We start from the raw sequence: 19,675 nt of genomic DNA on the forward strand, positions 1-19,675 counted from the left end.
ACTTTCCCAATTGGAAAAAATTACAAACAGATAGTTGTTTCTGGTTATTCCTTTCTCTCTCTTTCCATTCCGCATATTCACTTGTTCCTCTTGTCTCTATCCTGTCCTCTTTAATTCATATGAGCACCTCCTTTACTGCTAGCTAGTTAGGGAAACTATCCCCCCTCCATCTACCACATTTAGGTAGTGGGGTGGGAGGCGTGAAACTGGCACCAACACATTGCTGGAAGTATCTAAATTGACACAAACAGCCCTTTGAAAAAGCAGCTTGGTGATACAAATCAAGAATCATAAAATGCCCCTGCCCGATGACCCAATACTTCCACTCCAGGAAATTATTCAAAATATGGGAAAAGCCATATTCCTCCAGATTTTTCAATGCACTGTTATTTATTATAGCAAAAACAAAAGAAGAAAATCTACTTAAATATACAAAAATCGCTAAATGTATAAGTAAATTAATCCACATGGTGGAGAAATATATATACACACACAGAGAAAACAACTTAAATATCCAGCAATAGATGATTAGTTACATAAATTTGATACGGACATAAAATTAAATGTGTGCAGTCATTAGAATGACTTATTGACCTGGAAACCCACCTATGGTACATTTATAATTTAATGAAAAGCAGGTTATAAAATAACCTAATATAATTTATAGTTTAATGAAAAGCAGGTTATAAAATAACCTAAGTCTTATGTGTTTATTTACATAGAAAAAAAATCTAGAAAACACATAAAAATGCTCAGTGATTACCTCTGAGTAATACAACTACTTGAAATTTGCATTTTCTTTTTTATACCAATTCAGATTGTCTGGGAGTTTAAGAGAACATAAACCACTTATGTTTAGGGAAAAAAAGTTAAAAATAAAATTTCATTAGGAAAACAATGTAGTTAAAATGCTTATGATTGCATAGTAAGGCAAAAATCCAAAATAGGAACTATCACATGCACTATGATTAAAACTATTAAAACAACAAAAACAAGATGCATGAGAAAATAGATGGGGGCACCATACTCTAATGATGGGTGTATTCGGGTATTGGGATTATGGGTGATTTTTTTCTCTTCTTTGCAAGGTTAATGAAACGTAATTTTTAACAATAAAAAGTTACTTTTAAAGAGCAGCTAAGGGGCAGAGAGCTATCAGAATCACCTGGGCAACATCTTCAAGCTGCCCATTATCTGACTTCCTCCCACCCAGACCAAAGCCCCAGGTTTGAATAATACCTTTTGAGGTCATCAGCAAGCAGCTCTTGTTCAGGAAGAGTTAGGTGCTCCCTCCTCTGTGCTCCCAGGACCCCTTACCTCACTTCTGTCCCTTCCACTTCATGCTTTTAACAGAAACATTTATCGAGTGCTTGCCATTAGCTAGGTAGTTGGCTAAGTGCTCTTACATCCGTTCTAATGATAAACGTCTCCTCTGCTTCTTGAGGTAAATATCACTTCACAGATGAGAAGACTGGAACACAGGAAAGTTAGGTAACCTGCCACAGTGACACAGCAGCAAGTTGTGGAGCCTGAGGCCCAAGACAGGCAGTCCGACCCCAGAGACTCCTTGCTGGTGAGACTTTGACCTCCTACCTCCCACAAATCTGAGAGCAGGCTTCATCTTTGAAGGCCCAGGGGAACCAACACAGTGCCAGCTCATGGAAGATTCTCCACAAAGGAAGAAGTGATGCTCTTGGAAAAGGCCAGGGCACCCTGGGGTTCAGAGGAGGAGGAATCCTGCAAGTCACAAGTTCAACCTTGATCCCCTCAAAATAGGAACACTGACAAAAGTTGGCCGAGGGGTCTTGGCCAACTTCCCAGGAACATGTGTGCCTGTTCACATTCCTTGCTTATGGTTGCCAACAACATCTGTCTCCTTGCCTCCCAGTGGGACACTCCTGGGCAGTAAACCACCCACCTCAGCCAGTTCCTCCCCCACATCTGCAGCAACCACCCCCTTTCCTCCAAAATCTCCTGATGGAGGGGCCGCAGACGTCATACCACAGAGGTACCAGCTCATGAGAGGTAATGAGAGAGCATCACCTCTACCTTGCAGAGTTGCACGTGATTTGCACATGATACACACATGGTGGCTTCCTTTTTTGGACCTTTTCCAAATTAATCTTTCCCTGTTGTTCCTTCAGACAGTCACTTCTCATTTCCTTATGATCTGTTCCTTCTCACTACTCATTCCAGTTACTGCAATCAACTCCTAGTGTTAGTGGGCACCATTATCTGAAACAAGGGGAGGGTATGTTTTAGGAGCCAGGGATCATTCAAATTTATTATGCTAAATGAATTGCTTTATGAAGCTGCTAATTCCAAAGGGATGAAAAACCTTCCCAGACATGGTCTCTAAACCCAGCTTGTCTAGGTTTGAGCCTAGTTCCACCATTTACCATCTGGGTGACCCCAGGCACCCTGTCTCTGGTCCTCAGTTTTCTCAACTGTGGAACTGGGAATAATAGGATCTACCTTGTAGATTCTGATGAAACTTGAAAGAAATAACACCTTAGCCACACCTGGCATGTGTGATCACTCAATACGTGTTGCTTCTTATTGTTTTTACTCCAGGCTTCTAACTTTCCGTTTTTTCCCAGATAGAGTCATGGTTTATGGTGATATGATGATTTATAATAAGAAATGTATGTTTGGTTTTTGTCATGTCTTATTTATTTACTCATTTTTATTGAAGTATGGTTGATTTATAATGTGTTAGTTTCGGGTATACAGCAAAGTGATTGAGAGAGATATATATGTTCTTCTTTCAGATTTGTTATATCTTTTTTTAATAAACAAGAAATGTAGTAGTAAACTGTGTTCCTGAGTTCCATGATCCACTCTAGTGAAGTAATTGAACCCAACAAGAGGGTCATAGGAACCTCTGATCTACAGCCATAGAAGCACAGGTAACACCTGAACTTGCAATCGGCGTCTGAAGTGGGCGCAGTCTTGTGGGACTGAGCCCTTAATCTGTGGGCTCTGATGCTATCTCCAGGCAGATAGTGTCAGGCTTGAATTAAATTGAAGGACGCCCAGCTGGTGTTGCGGAATTGCTGGCTGTGTGGAAAACCCACAGGTCTAAGTGCACTTCATCAGAAGGAAAGTAGGGCTGGTAGGGGATTGAGAGTAGAGGAGATGACAGAAGAGTGTGTTTTCCTTCGCTCTGCCTCAGTTGGACACAGCTCAGAAGAACTGAGTGGATCAGGAAAGTGATCAGGGTAAGTATTTTTGACTTAGTGCAGGAAATCTCCAGCTGTCTTACCCTCCATTCTTACCATACAATTCACAGATTGTTCCAGCAAATAGGATGTTAAAGGAATGTTTTTTAAAGGCAGAATGGGTGATAGGTTGCCTCAAGTTCACCATTAATAGAATAGTTCCTTGAGCAAAGAGAGAGATTTTCCATATATGCTTGGGGGAGGGGTGCTAAAATTAATTAATAAAATATGTAACCCACAATCTGTGAGGGGCTACACCTCTTGCAGACCTGAGAGATAAGTATGTCCTCGTGTCCTTGGCTGACTTGCAAGAAGGACATGTGTCCCACCAGCTCTCTGGCTAAAGGATAGGAAGGAGTAGCTGAATCCCGCAATACAGTCTACCTAAGGAGAGGGAGAGAAGAGAAGACAGCTGCTTTGCTGGTGATGCTAACTGAATCCAGAGCCAAGGTGGGAGGGCTACTTGGTCCCCTGCCCACAAAAGCAGGGACTGCAGGGATTTAGTCATGTCCTGGCAGAGAGGTGCATAGATGGTGGGAAAACCTGGCTCCCTACCCATTTCTAGCTGCCAAGGAGGGAGGAAGACACAGTTGACAGGGCACCCAGGGGAGCCAGTGTTCCAGGTATTCAGCCCTCAGCCCTAGTATCCCTGGGAGGGGAGGGGCTGGGCCAGGGCTCCAACGGACAGGTGGGATGATCGGGCCTCTCTCCCAATTCCAAGGAGAGAGAAAGGTGTAGTTTGCGGCGGCAGGAAGTGACTGGCTCAGGGCTGAAGAGAGCTGCAGTGGGAGCACTTCTGTGGAGCAAAAGGGCTGCACAGAGGGGAGATCCATGGGGTCAGAGTCAAAAGTCAGACCCCATAGAAATGCTGAGGTGTGGTAGGACCTGGCTTTAGAAGAGAATTCTAGAAAAATAGGATAAGTCTGTTTGCTCAAAAAGGTCCTGACTGTAGGGGCATACTCTGAGGCCCACAGAGAGCCAAGGAAGTGAAGCCCCTTAAATGATAGCAGCTGGACCATCCCCAGGGACCTACTGGGAATGCACAGAAGATCCCAGAACCTTTTAGATCTCTTTTACCAGAGAGATAGAAGAGGAAGCACCGAGCGAAGGGAGTCACTGATGTGGGTGAAACTAAACAGTCCAGGCCTAGTAGGATGGGCCTGGCCCAGACCTCTGTCACTGTGAGAAAGGAACAACAATCCTCTGACAAGCCAAGTGGTGTGTACCTGTCTGCTAACCCCGAGGGCCTGCTTGACCTCCAGCCTGAGCCAGAAGGAGGGATCACTGGAGACAGACAGGCTGGCCATGCCTGACAGGGCTTTGGCTCTGCCCTGCAGGGGGTGCCGTGACACAGGACAGGCTTGGGCCCAGAGCCAATCTGTTGCTAAATCCAGACTTCCGAGGTGCTTGTGTCAGACCATAGCCTCAGCTGGCTTTTTTTGGATGCTGCATCATGGCCTGAGAGGGTCTTTGCGGACCCAGTCTTAACCAAAGTGCTAACAGGTGCAGGGCCCCAGAAGCCAGAGTAAAAGTGACAAAAGCCACTTGTGGCAAATTTCCAAGGGGAAGGGAACTCTTGAGGACTTGGGGTCCTGCTGTCCCTTCCCACAGCCAGGGTTTCCCTCCCACTACTCTGCATATCAGAGGAGGCTGACCTAGACTATTGGTGTTCCTTAAAGACAGGGGCACAAAGAGAAGCAACAGTGGAGGCAACCTGGCATCTCAGTTGCCTCCTTGGTCCTAGGGCTGCTGCTGGGACTATGCAGTCAAACTCCAAGCTCCTCTCTGACTCACCCCCATCTTGTGAGCTGGGATTGTGGAAGCCCCCAAAAGTGGTTTACTGGCATAAATTTGAGGATTAAGTTTGGGGGAACTTGTTGCTAACAAATATTTTCATACACTAATTTCAACCTCATAGTAAGGTGCAAGAGATATTTTCATCTTCTGATAGGGTAAAAATAATAAGATGGTTAGCTTCCTTGGGCAGAGACTGTTTTATCACCAATGCTTGGCATATAAAATGTGCTCAGTCAGTGTGGAAGGCATGAAGAGAGGGATGGACTTTTCCCAGGTCACTTGGCAATGAGAGGTAGTGCTGGAAGGAGGCTTCAGCCTTCCAACTCAAACCTCGTACTCTTTCCAGCCCATCCCGGTTCCCTTCCATTCAGGATGCGGGCGGGGATGGCCCAGAGGACCGCGAGGTGCGGAGGGAGCTGGCTGCATGGATGGCTCAGAGTATGGGAATGGCCTGCTTCTCTGGACACCCCGAAGCATATTTAGGGGAAAACATCGCGCTGAGCTTTCTCGAGTTTTCTCCCTCTGCTTAGGGCACCGGGGCCTGGAGGGAGCGACAAAGACGATCACTGAACTTGCCCCCTCTTCCGGCTCGTCCCATTGGCCCCCAGAACGGAGAAGGGCTGACCCCCAGCTTTGCGACAGCGGCCCCAGTCCGCGCTCAGCCCCGCGGCCACGCAGCGCCCCCTGGTGCCGGGCAGCGGGGCCCGGGTGGTCCCGCCCGCTGACCCGCCGGCGACGCCAGCTTCCTGCGGCCGCGGCCCGGCGCGGGCTCCCAGGCCGGGGACGGGATTCAGGGCTGCGGGAGGCGGAGCCGAGCGGGCGAGGAGTCTCCGAGAAACTCGCGGCCTTCGGCGGCTTCCCGGCCCGGGAAGTGAGCAGGGGTCTGGAGGCCGCAAACAGGAAGTCGGGCTGCAACAAAGAGCGCGGGGGGCGGGGAGCCGTGGGACCTCCGGGGCGCCCGGGGCGGCGGCAGGTGGAGGGCTGACCCGGGCCAGAGCGCCGCACCTGCCTCTTCCGCTGCCGCTCGGGGCTCCAGGCCCGCTGGATCCGGCCGTGCCGTGCCCCCTGGGCGCGAGGGAGGGCGCGGCAGCCTGGGGAAGGCCGATGGGACCTCCCAGGCGCATCCTTTCCCCGGGAAGGGACACTCACAGTTCCCTGAGTGAATCACTTCCATCCCTTCCCGGAATTCAGCGGGCCACGTGGGGCGGAGGGCTGGGTCGCCATCCTGCGGACCCACGGGGAGAGGCAGGGAGAGCAGCAGGAAGGGGAGAGCCCTGTGGGTCCTCGTCAGAGATGGAGCGTCCGCACTACCTGTGTTCAGTCTAGTGGCCTTATCTAGTCCTGGATGGGGGAAGTAGGAGCCACTGTCCTTTGTCAGTATCCCCTGACCAGACTGACGAGGCCATGAGGCAGGACAGGGGAACCTAGCTGAAAAAGCAGGATGAAGGCATCCCTCTCTTCTTTACAGCCTCTCCCTGCCTCACCTCCCCACAGTGATATTCAGGTGGTTACTGGCCAGTAGGTCCTAGAAAAGCACCTGCCCTCAGAGTTCACCATGGGGTCAGACTTGGCCTTTAAACAGGGCACTGCCTCCAAGCTACACAACTGCTTTGCTCTGAATTCTCTTGTGAAATACCCTTGCAGATTAAACATATATTTGCTAACCTATGAAGAGCACTTCTCAGTGAGTCTAGAGCCATCATCCGGCCTCATTTCTATCAAGTCTGGGACCACTCCTGTACACCTGAACACTCTGTCAGGAAAGTCTTGGGTACCTTGCCTATGAGAAGAGGCTGGACCCTCAGTGACCTCCTGGAAATCCTGGGGCAAGGAGTGCTTCCACCATGGTCTGTTCACACCCCAAGTGCCTGGCCCAGCTTCTGCCATGTCACTAGAGTTGGAGCCTGGCATGAGCTACAGGTTGGAGCTGCCCAGATGAAGTCCATGAAGGGATCTCCTCTTTCCCCAGAAAGCTTGGGTGGTGGGCTCTCCCAGCTCCCTGTCTAAGGGATCAGAGCCGGTGAGTGGATTTAGCCAGCCGGCTCCCCTTCAGGGCTTTTTGAGGACCTGAAACCCCGTGCGGCCCAGCACAGCCTCGTGGTGTGGACGTGCAGGCCCGCGGGTGTCCTACCTGTCCCCCACATGGGAGCCTCGTCATCTCGCCTTCGTGTCCCAGCCCAGTTTCCCCCGCCCCCCAGGGCCCGGGAGCTGCTTTCCTGTTTCATTTTGGGCAGGAAGAGTGAGGTCGTGTTGTTCTTCCCCCCCGGCTGCCGGCTCAGGCTGTGGGAACGGTTCCCTGAATGCTTTCCTGTTTGATACCCTGTGTCTACAGTGAGGGGAACAGGGAGCAATGGGCAAGGCATGGAGCGTGTGGGTGCGGGTGAGGGTGGATGAACCTGGGTCTCTTGCTCCCTTGTCTGGCATAGCACTCAGATTAGGGGCCAGCGTGCTGTGTGCGTCAAGGAGAAAGAGGGAAAAGGAGGGCAAGTAGCACTGCAAATATTTGGACTCCACTGGGAGCATCTGCTGGATCTATTTTGCTTTACTGTGGACAAGCTGAGAGCTGGGAGCATCCTGCTCTGCTTTTTGTCTCAATGGTCATTTTTTTAATCAGTTGCTCTCCATGGGGTATGTTTGTGGCTGTAGAGAGAAGACTGTGGCACCTTAGGGACCATCTTGCACCTTACAGGAAACTAGCCATGAAGTAGAGATGGGAAACTCCCTCATTAGGGCCTCAGCCAGAGAAACTTGGACATGGGGAAGGTTCCTTTTTCTTCCTCCTCCCCTCCCTTGAGTCTTCAATCAACTCCAGCAGCTCTGGCCCTGCCAGGCACCCAGACCCAGCTCTCTTACCCAGCTTCAAGGAGGACTGACCCAAGGCAAATCCCCCTGCACCAAGACCAGTGCCCTGCTGGGGCCAAGCAAAGAGCAGGGTGCTGGTCCATCTAAGAACCTGCAACAGCAGGAGGAAGGGCCCAGATGTCATCATGGTTCAGAGACCCTCTTCTCTGACTAGAGAATCCTTTTGAAAAGAGGAAAACAGGGAAGATTCTCCTTCCCCCAAATTTCTGTATCACCCATGCTGACTAGGGTTTCAGACTTGACAAAAGAGAGGGGGATAGATTCAGGTTGAGGGCATATCCCCCAAGGAATGATGCGAACATAAAAGGGGAAAGGGGAGCTGCAGCCAGCCTCAAGGCATCAGGTAGAGGAAGCTGGCCTAGGCTGGGGACGTGAAGGGTGAGGCCAGGCTCCCCAAGGACTGGAAGAGGACAAGGGCCTGGAGCCCAAGTGCATGCACAGGTCCCAGGGGTTCTAGGCCGGGGGAGTGGGGGCAGCCGGCAGCAATATGAGAAGGGGAGTCAGAGGACGGGGAGAGGATTCCCACTCTGCCATCACAAAGACAGGACCCAGGAAGTAATAAACTCCTGTACACATCTGTTCCATATTATAAATACACATTATATACAAAATAATGTTATAAAATGTAGAAAGGTCAGTGCTTCTGATTCTTAAATTATCGAAATACTAGACTCCAAAATAAACTACAAAAAAACAAACAAAATAAAAACTCATATTATTGATTTCTGAAGATCGGCTTCAGGGGTGGTCTAAGGGCAGTAGTGGGTGTGGGCAGAACCCAGGCTCAAGGCCGTAGGAATGGGCTTGAGGGAGGAAAGGGCCTAAGTGGTGACAGCACCCAATTTCTCCCTCACTGGGATTTCCACCATCGCTGCCCTAAACTCCCCAATTAGGCCTGGTGCCTCTGACTGGCAGAGGGGACAGGCCCTCCACCTGTCTGCTCACAGGAGCCCAGAGGCACCCAGCGCCAGAGGCTGTAGAAGCCAGGTAAGGCTTACCAGTATCCTCGCCCAGAGGGCCTGGGCCAGGGAGAGACTGGGGCCATGTGAGGAGCAAAGCCCACGTGCAGTAGTTGGAGGCACAGGGCAGAAAGTGCTCCGCCCACTTGGGGCGCTCACCTCACCTGCAGGGACACTCCTGCCAAGAGCTGCACCAGATGGTTTCCCGGCCCATAGACGGACCTGCCCTTGCTGGCCTCCTCTCCCTCTGATTTGGACCCAGCTGTCGTCATGGAGCCTGGGCCAAGGCACTTTTGGAAACGCAGATGCCAGTGGAGGCCACAGCAGCTCCAGGCCCCAGAGACCACTGCCACTCTCTCTGGAAAACAGGCCAAAGCCCCAAAGGAGCCCTCTGAAGGCCACTGCTGGCAGGATGGGTCCAAGTGGCACCTCTCCTCTCCTCTGTTCCCCTGGCTGGCGCAGCTGCCAATCTGATGCCAGACAGACACCCAAAGATGTGGAAGGGTACTGCATCTCTTGGCAAGTTCACAGTCCGTCCAGTTCATGCCATTCCCTCTTCCTCCTGAGAGCAGCACGTTGCATATTAAAAATGTTCCATCCAGGATGCAATGTAAACAATGCAGAAGGAAGGTCCAGCTGCTGGGGCAAGGCTGGGATGTGCTGGGGACGCTCCTGCCTTATACCTGGGGAGCATGTGGAGAGCAGGAAAGTGGGTTACCCTGGGGTACAAACACTCTCTCCATGGCTGCCCTGGGCGGGGTGAAGGGGGGTGGGCAGCCTCCTGGTCTTCTGCCTCAACACATGCACATGCCTGGGAGCCTGTCCTCATGAGGTGGGCCAGTGAAGGAAGCCAGCGAGTAGGGGCAGGAGGGGCACAAGACAACCACCCTCACCCACCAGCAGCTGGGAAGCAGCGCCTGGGAGCTGGCCAGGTGCCACGGCTGCCTAGCCCAGCACTAACACAGCAGGAAGAGACTGGGCCGGTTCACCACCGCAGCTCCTGTTTCACACCCTCTGTGGCAACGAGGCCAGCAGGGATCCGAGAGCCACAGAGCCCGGCCTGCCAAGGAGGGGTGCTGACCCACCCTTCAGGAGCAGCCCCAAGGGTCAAGAGCCACTTTATCATCCCCCTAAAGGCAGGAAGGGACATGCTAGAAGGGAAGGCAAACCCAGAACTCACCTCTGTGGCAATGACACATTCGTTCCTCTCTTCTGATATCAAACACACAGACTGGTACATGGAGTCCCTAGGGGAGCATATCGCTGATATCCGACACTCTGGCTTTTCACTGAGAGAACACAAGACAGGCTGGTGAGGGAGGGGTGGGGAGAGGGCTGGAGGGAGGTGGGGTGCTAACCTGGACCCTGGTGAGCCAAAGGGAACTGGCAGAGGTGGTTCTGGGAGAAAACACGGGGACTACAAATGCCCAATGCCAGCTGGGAGACAGTTAGGAACAGGCCCTATGAGATCCACAGGACCCCCAACCTGACCAGAGGGTCCTGGAAAAAGCCAATTTGACAAGCCAAGCCGAGGAAGGATGGGAGTCACCAGAGACATAGCGTGGACACTTGGCATTTGTGAATGAATGAATGACTGGGAAGGGGGGACAAAGAGACCCTGGCAGAGAACTTGTTGGTGAATCCTAATCCACTGTCAGCGGCAAGAACCCCCGTTTGCTTAAAAGCAGTCAAGGGCCTGGTGCCAGCCTCCCACCTGTCCTGGGGGAGCCCAGGCAGTGCCACACGGGGGTCCGTGGCAGGCCCTGGGCCTCCAGGTGCTGCTCACCTGTGTAACCGCAGTGGCGCCTTCTCCCCTAAGCTCTTGTCACTGTGAGGATATTTCCCAGAAATGGTCCCCCGCAACAGGGGCCCTGGGGCCAGATTATAGTCCAATGTATGATTCTGCTGTTTGCCACAGTTGGACTTGTCCAGGCCACAGTCCACTTCCAGCTCCTTCTTCTGGTTTGTGTTCTTGAGCTGGGCGGCAGGGATCAGGTTGTCCTTCTGGAAGTCTGACAAGTTATTCATGGCCTCCCTGCTGCCGTCGTCAGGCCGCCTCAGCCGCAGCTGCCGCACCGCCACTGCCACCATGCACAGTAAGACCAGCACCACCACCAGCCCCACGCCCAGGGAGACAGCCACCCAGGGGAAGCTGGGGGGCATGCTCACGGGGAACTCGCAGCGGCTGCCCACAAAGCCATAGGGGCAGTTGCAGACGAAGTTGTCGGGGGCAAGGCCAGCGTAGCAGGTGGCCCCGTTGAAGCAGGGTCCTGAGGCACAGGCATCAGTGGGGATCCGCACCTCGCAGCGCCGGCCGGAGAAGCCGGCAGGGCAGGTGCACACGAGCCCGTTCTCCAGGTTGTGGCAAGTGCCGCCGTGGGCACAAGGGCTGCGGGCACAGTCGCTGATGTGGAGTTCACAGTGGGTGCCTGTGAATCCAGGACGGCAGCGGCACATGCGGTTCGGACCTCGGTTCAGGCACTGGCCCCCTGTAGGTACACACGGGGCACAAGTCAGCACTTCCCCAGGTATCCCCTAGTGCAGAGGGTGATGCCCCATCCCAGGAATGAGCTCCGAGCTCAGGTCCTTCTGTCTCCAGGAACACAGCCAGCATTTACAGATCCCACTACAAAGAGCACTGCATGAGGAGTCAGGAGACCTCAAGTTGAAGGTGACCCTGGTCCTCTATACCTCAGTGGGCTGGTATATAAAAATTACTAGCATCTTATAGTAAAACCAGACAGGTATGCGTGGGTTTGAATCTCAGCTGTCTGTCTCTAGCTGGGGATCTGGCACCCGTTGCTTTACTAAGCCTCAGTTTCCTCATTTGTCAAATTGGAGTATAATGCTATGCCCTCCATAGAAGATGTGTGGACGTTAGATAAGATGATATATGAAAGCAGGAGCATGTGCCTGGTGTATAGGAAATGCTCAAAGACATGTTTTATCATTGTTTCACTTAATCTTCACAACCATGTGAGAGACAGAGGACAGGGACTATATTTTCCCATTCAGTGATGAAGAAACTGTGGCTCCAGGAAGTTAACTAAGTGATAAGCCAGAGAGCAAACTCCATCTCAGCCCTTCCAATCCCTCTCCAGCTCCTGAGGCTTCTCTCCTGCCCAGTGCTGTCCACCTGCCTCACAGAGGGTCACCAGAAGACCAATGAGACAAAGATAACCAGCATTCTTGGTGGCCCACAAAATGCTGAACATTCTAGATGACTTAAGCCATGCCAGGCTCACTGTGGCCATGGGGCAACGTGAGGCCTCTAGGAGCAGGGCTCTGACCGTGCTAGCCTCGTTCAGGAGGGACGTGAAGTCTCCAAGGTCCCTTCTAGCCCAGGACTCCCTGGGGAGGGTCAGAGGCCACCCCAGCAAGGTCAGGACATGGGAGTAGGAAAGGAAAGCAGGCAGGGTGTACACTGCTCCTTCTCCAAAGGCCTGAACCCACTGCTAAACTGCTCCTCTTCCAAAGCCACCCAGATTCAAGCAAGCTCTTCACCATCTAGAGCAGATGGGGATCTGTCTCAGCCTGCCCAGAGTGACAGACAAGGCGTCTCTCCTCTTGTGACCCTCCCTCACCAGAAGGTTCTCTTGGCCCCAGGGCCAGTCCACCAAGTTAGCAAGGCAATAGGACGCACCATTGGCACACGGGTTGCTGGTACACCTGTCCACTTTCTTCTCGCAGTTGGAGCCAGTGAAGTTGGGGGGGCATTCGCAGGCATAGCTGGCCCCCTGGTTGCGCTCCCGACAGGAGCCCCCATTGAAGCAGGGAGAGTCGGCACAACTCAAGGTGCTGTGTTCACAGTGCAGACCATAGTAGCCTGGGGGACACAGGCAGTGGTAGCCATCCTCCTGGTCCTGGAGAAAGAGTAGAAAGGGGCTGAAGTCAGACACTGGGGGGCAGGGATGCATGACTCGGGGCTAGGCCCCACCTGCCCACAGTGCCTGCCTGTGGCCGCACATCCACTGGCTACTTGGCACGGGGATGCCTGGGTACCACCTGGCCAGAACTCTGCCTTCCTGCTCTGGCCTTGGCCTCACCTTACAGCTGCCTCCATTGCGACAGGGATTGCTGTCACACTCACTGAGCTCCAGCTCACAGTCCACACCAGTGTAGCCTGGGCGACAGGTGCAGGTGTAGCTCCGCTGCCCACTGTTGGAGCACGTCGCCCCATTCTTGCACGGGGAGTGGTGGGTGCAGTAGTTGAGGTCTGCGGAGACAGGAACCAACACACTGAGCAGAGCCAGAGAGTGGTCCCTGCTTTCAGGCTCCTCGGGGTGCAGGTTCACCTTCGGTGTTTGGCCTAGAGGCTTCAACTTCAAGTCTTCCAAGTGCAAATATCCTTTCTCTTCTGCCCAATGAAATCATGTATATCAAAGCACCTCCTGAGCAGTGCAATTAATCAAACTTGAAAAAACCCAATTGGACAACTGCCTCAGGTAAGCTCACAAACACTGGCAGCCAGGGGAGAATGAAGATAAGGATGAGGACTGGACATAAGGCCACACACTGAGGAGGATGTCAGGAAAAGGTTCATGCTGGAGGCATAGCTGATATAAGCCTGGAAGGGTGGGCTACAATTTTAACAGATGTAAAGAAAAGAGGGGAGGCGAGAGCCACCAGAGGTGGTCACCAGGTGATTTTTAAAGGGGGATGCGTTACAAGGGTCTTTTGAAATATAAGTACTTGTTTTCTTATTCCAGGAGGACAGGGAGGGAGAACCAGACAGAGCAAGTATAGGGACTATGAGGTCTGTGTTTGCATAAGATGAGTATGACTATGTCACCTGGGAGCAAATGTGGGGAGAGGAAAGAAAGTGGGCAGGAACGAGGTGTGTGTGTGTTTGGCGGGGAGGAGATGGGGGAGAGAGAGTCTCTCATACATACACATACACACACACACACAAAGAATACAGGGGCTAAATTCAAAGCCCCTTGTTGCCAGCAAGTCAGGGCCCAGGCAAGTTCTTTCAGTCCTGGCAAGCGTCCTGCCCACCCTACCCAGGTCTGTGCTGGTGTCTCCATGGCAGCAGCCACCCCTTTTGACCCTGAAAATGGGAGGCACACGCTGCAGCTGGCTACTAGGATGAAGAAGAAAAGGCTCCCTCCCCCATGGTGGGGGCTGGCAGACCCCTGTCCAGCCAAAAGAGTGACCAGCCCCCCAAACACTGGGAAGAGACAGCCAGCTGCCTGGCAAGTGCAGTTGGGGAGAACAAGGGAGGCTGTTTTTGCCACACCAAGAAGGCGGTTAGATGTCACTCCGCCCAGAGGCCCAGCTCACCCACAGCCTCAGGGCAGCCGGTGGGCACACCCCACCAGACAGATGTTTAGGGGAGAGCTGCTCAAACAGCCCTGGCAGGTAAGCAAACACTTAGGGGGTTAATAGGTAACCACAAGGTAGAAAGAGGAACTGAGCTCGGCATCCCTCTCTCCGGACTTGCTGGAATTTATGAGTGCAACCTTCGGGCTGCCAACTTGTCGCCCTCCTGATTTCTCCACCCATCCTGTCCCCCCAGCACCTGAGGAAGAAGGACCCACCATCTCATTCTAGGCCAGTTGTTAAGATCCTTACAAGTCCCAAGCTCCTTGAAGGATATTGGAGAGTGAGCTCAGCAGTAAGAAGGGTCTAGGTGACAACTCTGGTCCCTCATCCCCTTCCTATCTCTCCTGTCCCCTCCCTTTGCCCTGACTCACCTTGGTCACAGAATAGGCCTCCCCAGCCCTCATCACAAGTACACTGCCAGGGGGTGCTGCAGGTGCCATGGCGACAACCATTGTGGGGGATGCATTCGTTGCATAGGCGGCCCTGCCAGCCTGGGCGGCAGCTGTGGAACAGAGAGAGGCTGAGGGTGAGGTGAGGGCCGGGCAAGGAGACAGCTCCCCCCTCACCGCTTCCTGTCCCCTACTCACATGCACTCCGCTGGCTTGCTACAGTAGCCATTCTGTTCATGACAGCCAGAAAGACAGATAGCTGAGGAAAGAAAACAGGGCTGGGTGAGGGTGGGATGCCAATGACTCTGAAGCCCCACTCTCCCTCTCCTGGCTCTAGGGGTACCCCCACTCTCCCAGGTTCACTTCCCTCTCCTGGCCTCCCATAGGGGCCATGGATGAAACAATGGCCAAGAGAAGGAGAATCCAGGCTGGACGGAATGCAATAAAGGGGTGTTTGTGGGTATTAGTATGATGTGGAAGATGGGGAGGAGCAGCTGAGAAGAGAGAGGGCAGAGTCCAAGCCCATCCGAAGCATCCCCAGCTGTTTCTGAGGCCCAGTTAGTGGATAGCCCAGACCTGCTCTTGACAGAGAGAGGCAGGCTGTGGCTGAGAAGATGCCACCACATTTGTTCAGGGGACCCCCCTCCAGGCAGGTGGGAACTTGGCTGCTTACGCTGTTCGCAGTACTCCCCAGTCCAGCCTGGCAGGCAGGACAGGCTGCCATCTGGCTGGCACACATAGTGGCCGAAGTGGTCATTGCGCTTCTTGCATAGACGTGAGCAGCTGTCTCCATAGTAGTTGTCACTGCAGATGACCCGGTAAGAGTAGCGCAGCCTTGTGAGACGGCTGGTCTGCTCATCCAGTAGCCAGTTCTGGCCCACAGCTAGGGAGCCCTGGATGGCGATCTTGCTGATGAGCGCGTCTGGTGGCAAGGCCTCTGAAGGAGCAGAGGGCTGGGTCAAGGAAGGGCAGCCAGTGCCCAAGAGTGCCAGCAACTGCTGGATCAAACCAGTTATCCAGATGACCCCCACCTGCCAGCGAGCACAGGCCAGAGGAATGCAAGGTCCCACTGCTTAGCTGCTTCTGTGTACATGTGCAGAGGGCCTGATACCATTCAAAAGGGGGACAATAGAAGGATGTTAAGATATCCCAGTGTTCTGGAGGCAGATAGGCAGGAGAAAGAGGAAAAGAGGTCAAAAGGGAGGGGGGAGAAAAAAAGTAAAAGAAAAGCTCTCCAGATCCGGGAGGGCCCTGAGAGCTAAGGGGTCCTCTGGTGCCCATTCAGGGGTTCTGCCCTCAGAGATGGGTAATTCTTTTCTTTTTCCTTTTCAAAGTGAGAATTGTTGTGCTGCTGAAATATCCTTTTCCTCTGTGTCAGAACAACATCCCAAAGCCATTATTCCCTTTCCAAAGGAGCGGAATTCGCAAAAGGTGTAAAATACAGGAAGGGGCCCGTCAGCGGCGCTGGCAGCTTCGGCCTTTCTCACCGCCGTGCTCCCCGCGTTCCCACGCCAAAAATAACCCGCAGGAAACGCAATTGTGCTCAGAGTCCAGGCAGCGGGCGGAATCGAGCGTCCAGCGCGGGGCGCAGCTCCCGGCCTAGCTAAGCGTCCTGCCCCCACCCCTCACCCCGCACTTCCCCCGCCTATCACAGTTAACTCTTTCGGCGCTGCGCCGTATCGCCCCCCTGTGGCCGCGGAGCGAGCTACTTACCTGGCCTCAGGTCGTCTCCCGGCGCGTGCCAAGCTTCGATGATCAGTGAGAAGGTACCCTGGGAACGGAAAGGTGGGGAAGAGACAGAGAGATAGCGAGATGAACTAGGGGGGAGGTGGGAGTGCCTTGCGGCAGCCGATTTAATTAAACTAATTGCAGGATACAGTTACTGCACCCAGGTCAACATAACGGGTCTGCGCACAGCATCGACCGCGAGCAGGCAAGGCGAGAGAATCCAGAGCGGGAGGAGGGTTGAGGGATAGGGGAATGTACGTGAGAGCCATTCGGAGGTGGAGGACGAGCCGAGCTGGTAGGTGATGAAAATCGTATCCCAAGAGTTGGGAGAAGAGAGGACGTAGAATTGGAAAGTGAGAGATTGGTGAGAGCCTATGGGAGGGTGATGTCCCAGGAGAGTCAGAAAAGATCAGAAGAGAGAGACTGTGTGTGTGTGTGTGTGTGTGTGTGTGTGTGTGTGTGTGTGTGTGTGTGTGTGTGTGTGTGTGTTGGAGGGGAGCATGGAAATCTGGGGAGAGGGCTTTGGTCCCAGGGAGCCCCCTTCTTTTGGCTTTCGTGACCTCCCAGCGCGCCCAGGTTGTGCTCACCGGCCAGGTGAAATTGAAGGGCAGCTGGAGAGGGTTGCGTCCCCCGCCGCTACTGTCGTCCCCGACGGCGAAGGAATTGGTGCCCAGCACAGGCGTGGAGATGCTGCCAAAGGTGCAGGGCCCGGGCGAGACGACTGCCTGGAAGTGTTTCAGGCAGACGCGGAAGAAGGTCCGGCAGCCGGGTTCGCACGGCCGCCCGCTGGCTAGTACGCCGCGCTCGTTGGCAAACTCCTGCAGCTGCAGCTGGAAGACTCCGGAGCCAGCTGTACGCTATTGCACAGGAATCGAGGGAAGGAGGAAGGAGAGCGGTCAGCTCGGCGGACGCCTGGGGCTCCGGCCCAGGGCACGGCGGGAGGGGGCGGAGGGGACGCGGGACGTTACCTGCTGCCAAAGTGCCACCAGCAGCAGTAGCGCCCAGCCAGAGGCGCTACGGGACGCTGCTGCCATTCCCTGGGGCGGTCGCTCTCTCCACCCGCCGGCTTGGAAGCTTTCCCGCTCGTCCAACCGCCGGAGGGGTCCCTGAAAAGCCAGGCTCCGCTCGGGGCTTTCCTCCTGCCTCGCCTACTGGCTAGCTCCAACTGCCGCAGTAGGTAATCCAGGTGAGGGCGGCTGGGCGGCGGCCACGCTGAGGACGTGTCCTCGGGCTAATCCTGGGGCTGTAAGCAGGCTAGTGCCTGGGTACACGGCACTGAGGCGGCTTGAGCTACGGCTCTTGGCCTCGCGTTCCCAGCCTGCGCTCAGCGCCGCTACTGAAACCTGCGCGCTCGGGAGCTTTCCTTATATATATTGGCTCCTCTCACCGCCTGTCACTCAGATTCGTGGTCACTCTCCCCTCCCCTCCCCTCGGGCCTCTAGCTGCTACAGCCCCAGCGCCGCCCGAAGGGGGCCTCCGCCCTCGCCATCCCCCCTCCCCGCCAGCTAGTCAGGCACAGGTCCCCGCCCCTTCGTGCCGCTCTCAGCCCCTGGGTCCCCCAGCTCTGCGCGTGCCGAGGTGACCAGTTCTCCACAATCGCAAGGTTACGGCCTGAATCCCTGCTGTGGGAGGATAGAGGGAGGGCCGGGGAGAATGGGGCGGGAGGTGAGCGAGCGGTTCCCGGATGGTCGTGGGGGCGGAGACACTGGGGAGTCCCCGTGGGCGGTGTGTCCGCAGCCTTAGCTAGTTACCTGAAGCCCTCGAGCAGGTAAAAAGAACTTAAGCTCAGAAAGCGAAACCAACGCTGAAGAACTCAGATCTCCCTCACCTTCCTGGAGCTTAGGAATCCCTGACGTCTTTGGCCCCCAGGCTGTGAGTGCCCACCCACCACCACCACGCCCCCTCCCCCGCTCCGCAGCAAGGAAGCCAGCGGACGCATTAACCTCTCTTTGGCCACTATGAGCAAGACAAGGAGCCAAACGTCTAAGACTCGGGGGGCTTAGTCCCTCCACCTGGTGGGCGTCTCTCTAGTGCGGGGGGGGGGGGCGTGTCCAGCGCGTGCCTCCTCCCTTCTGCCCCCTGCTTGGGCTCGGCGCGTGCCAGCCCCCAGACGCGTGGTCCCGGCGCTGGGGGTAGGGGGGCGTGGTCCCGGAGGTAGAAGGGGGGCGCGTCCTCAGCTGTATGGTAATAAGGGTCTGCCCCGCCTCCAGCGCCTTCCCTCACCTGTGTTTATCTTCAGCTCCAGTGCCCACCTTCTCCCCCAACCCCAGCAGCCCCAAGCCCTCGCCGCCCCGTCCTGTTGCTCCGCTGGGGCAGGGAGGAACTCTTCTGACTCCAGAGTTGGCTCGAATCACTAGAGTCAAGGCTACGGGCTGAGGCCGAGCAGACCCTGGCCCTCTCCTCATACGAAAAGATGTAGGGCTGAACTAGAAGCGCGCGGACTCGTTTGAGTTTCAGGCGGCTTTACTTCAATCGTCTCGCCTTCGCGGCACCCCCGGGTGGCCCCACTTCTCTGAGTGGCGGCAGTGCAGCTGCTTTCCCGGAACCAGAGTGATCCCCGGAGGCTTTAGACTGGGGAGGGCTGGCTTCTCCCAGTGTCAGGGGTGCCGGGGAGCTCTCTTTCTGCCACGCTGAGGGCGGTAGGGGCCCTGTGGCTTCAGCTGTCAGCCCGCCCGCACAGCGATGGCTGTCGTCGGGTGATAAGATCGGCGCGGGGGGGAGCAGGGACGCGGCCCGGGCCCGGGGGAGTTTTGGGGGGGGGGTGGCGCGGTACCCAACAGCTGCCTAGGCCGAGCATAGTCTGATATATATATATATACACACACAAACACACACACACACACACACACACACACACACACACACACATATACACTTTTTTTTAAACTTGAGGATGGTAGTGGAGGATTGGGGGAGAAGGATGAGAAACAAGAGGTTGGGAGCGTGGGTTGGGGGAGGGGCGAGGTGAGGAGACGGGCTCCGGGGTCCCCCACGCACGGCCACCCCTCCCAGCCACCATCTGGCGCGAGCGGGTTGGCGTGGGGAACCGAGGTGGGGCGGGGGCCGGCAGATGGGCCCAAGCTGCGCTCCAGAGTTAATGTAGGTTATGAACAGGCGGAGTCCCCAGGCTGGAGGGAGGAGGAGCCCGGGGCTTGCCTCCCAGCTATCTTGACAAGAAGTGGGTTCTCCGCCCATACTCCCTTAGTCCTGCCTAGGGTGCCAAAGAGTGCCCCTCGCTTTCCTCTGAGCTGGCATCCGGCCCTACATAATTCTTCCCGCTTCCACCCTGAAATCCTAGCCCGAGAATTCATTAAAAACAAACAAACAAATAAAAACCTCCTTTTGTGACTCTGGCTCATGCCTGACCCTCAAGGGAGACATGTAGTCCCAC

At 54.6% G+C, this 19,675-nt stretch overlaps 1 protein-coding gene across 1 annotated transcript; it reads right to left on the reverse strand.

The window, feature by feature from the left end:
- Positions 1–8,444: 8,444 nt before the first annotated feature.
- DLL4 (delta like canonical Notch ligand 4) lies at positions 8,445–17,692 on the reverse strand. The gene is made up of 11 exons (XM_032481485.1): positions 17,253–17,692; positions 16,872–17,141; positions 16,270–16,327; positions 15,230–15,493; positions 14,755–14,815; positions 14,539–14,669; positions 12,886–13,055; positions 12,483–12,702; positions 10,626–11,328; positions 10,020–10,128; positions 8,445–9,522 (listed from the first exon to the last, which is right to left on the reverse strand). The coding sequence occupies exons 1-11, from the start codon at positions 17,316–17,318 to the stop codon at positions 9,517–9,519; spliced, it is 2,058 nt and encodes a 685-aa protein (XP_032337376.1). The 5' UTR covers positions 17,319–17,692; the 3' UTR covers positions 8,445–9,516.
- Between the last annotated feature and the right edge of the window lie 1,983 nt (positions 17,693–19,675).

The sequence above is a fragment of the Camelus ferus genome, chromosome 6 (assembly GCF_009834535.1).
Source record: "Camelus ferus isolate YT-003-E chromosome 6, BCGSAC_Cfer_1.0, whole genome shotgun sequence".
Classification (NCBI taxonomy): domain Eukaryota; kingdom Metazoa; phylum Chordata; class Mammalia; order Artiodactyla; family Camelidae; genus Camelus; species Camelus ferus.

What these genes read in the sequence shown, in the direction of transcription:
- DLL4 (XM_032481485.1), bottom strand. Translation starts at nt 17,318, where the DNA reads ATGGCAGCAGCGTCCCGTAGCGCCTCTGGCTGGGCGCTACTGCTGCTG. An exon ending in AGCAAGCCAGCGGAGTGCAT is followed by an intron (nt 14,670 to 14,754) that starts GTGAGTAGGGGA and finishes TCTGTTCCACAG; the next exon opens with CTGCCGCCCAGGCTGGCAGG. An exon ending in GCGCCACTGCGGTTACACAG is followed by an intron (nt 10,129 to 10,625) that starts GTGAGCAGCACC and finishes GTGTTCTCTCAG; the next exon opens with TGAAAAGCCAGAGTGTCGGA.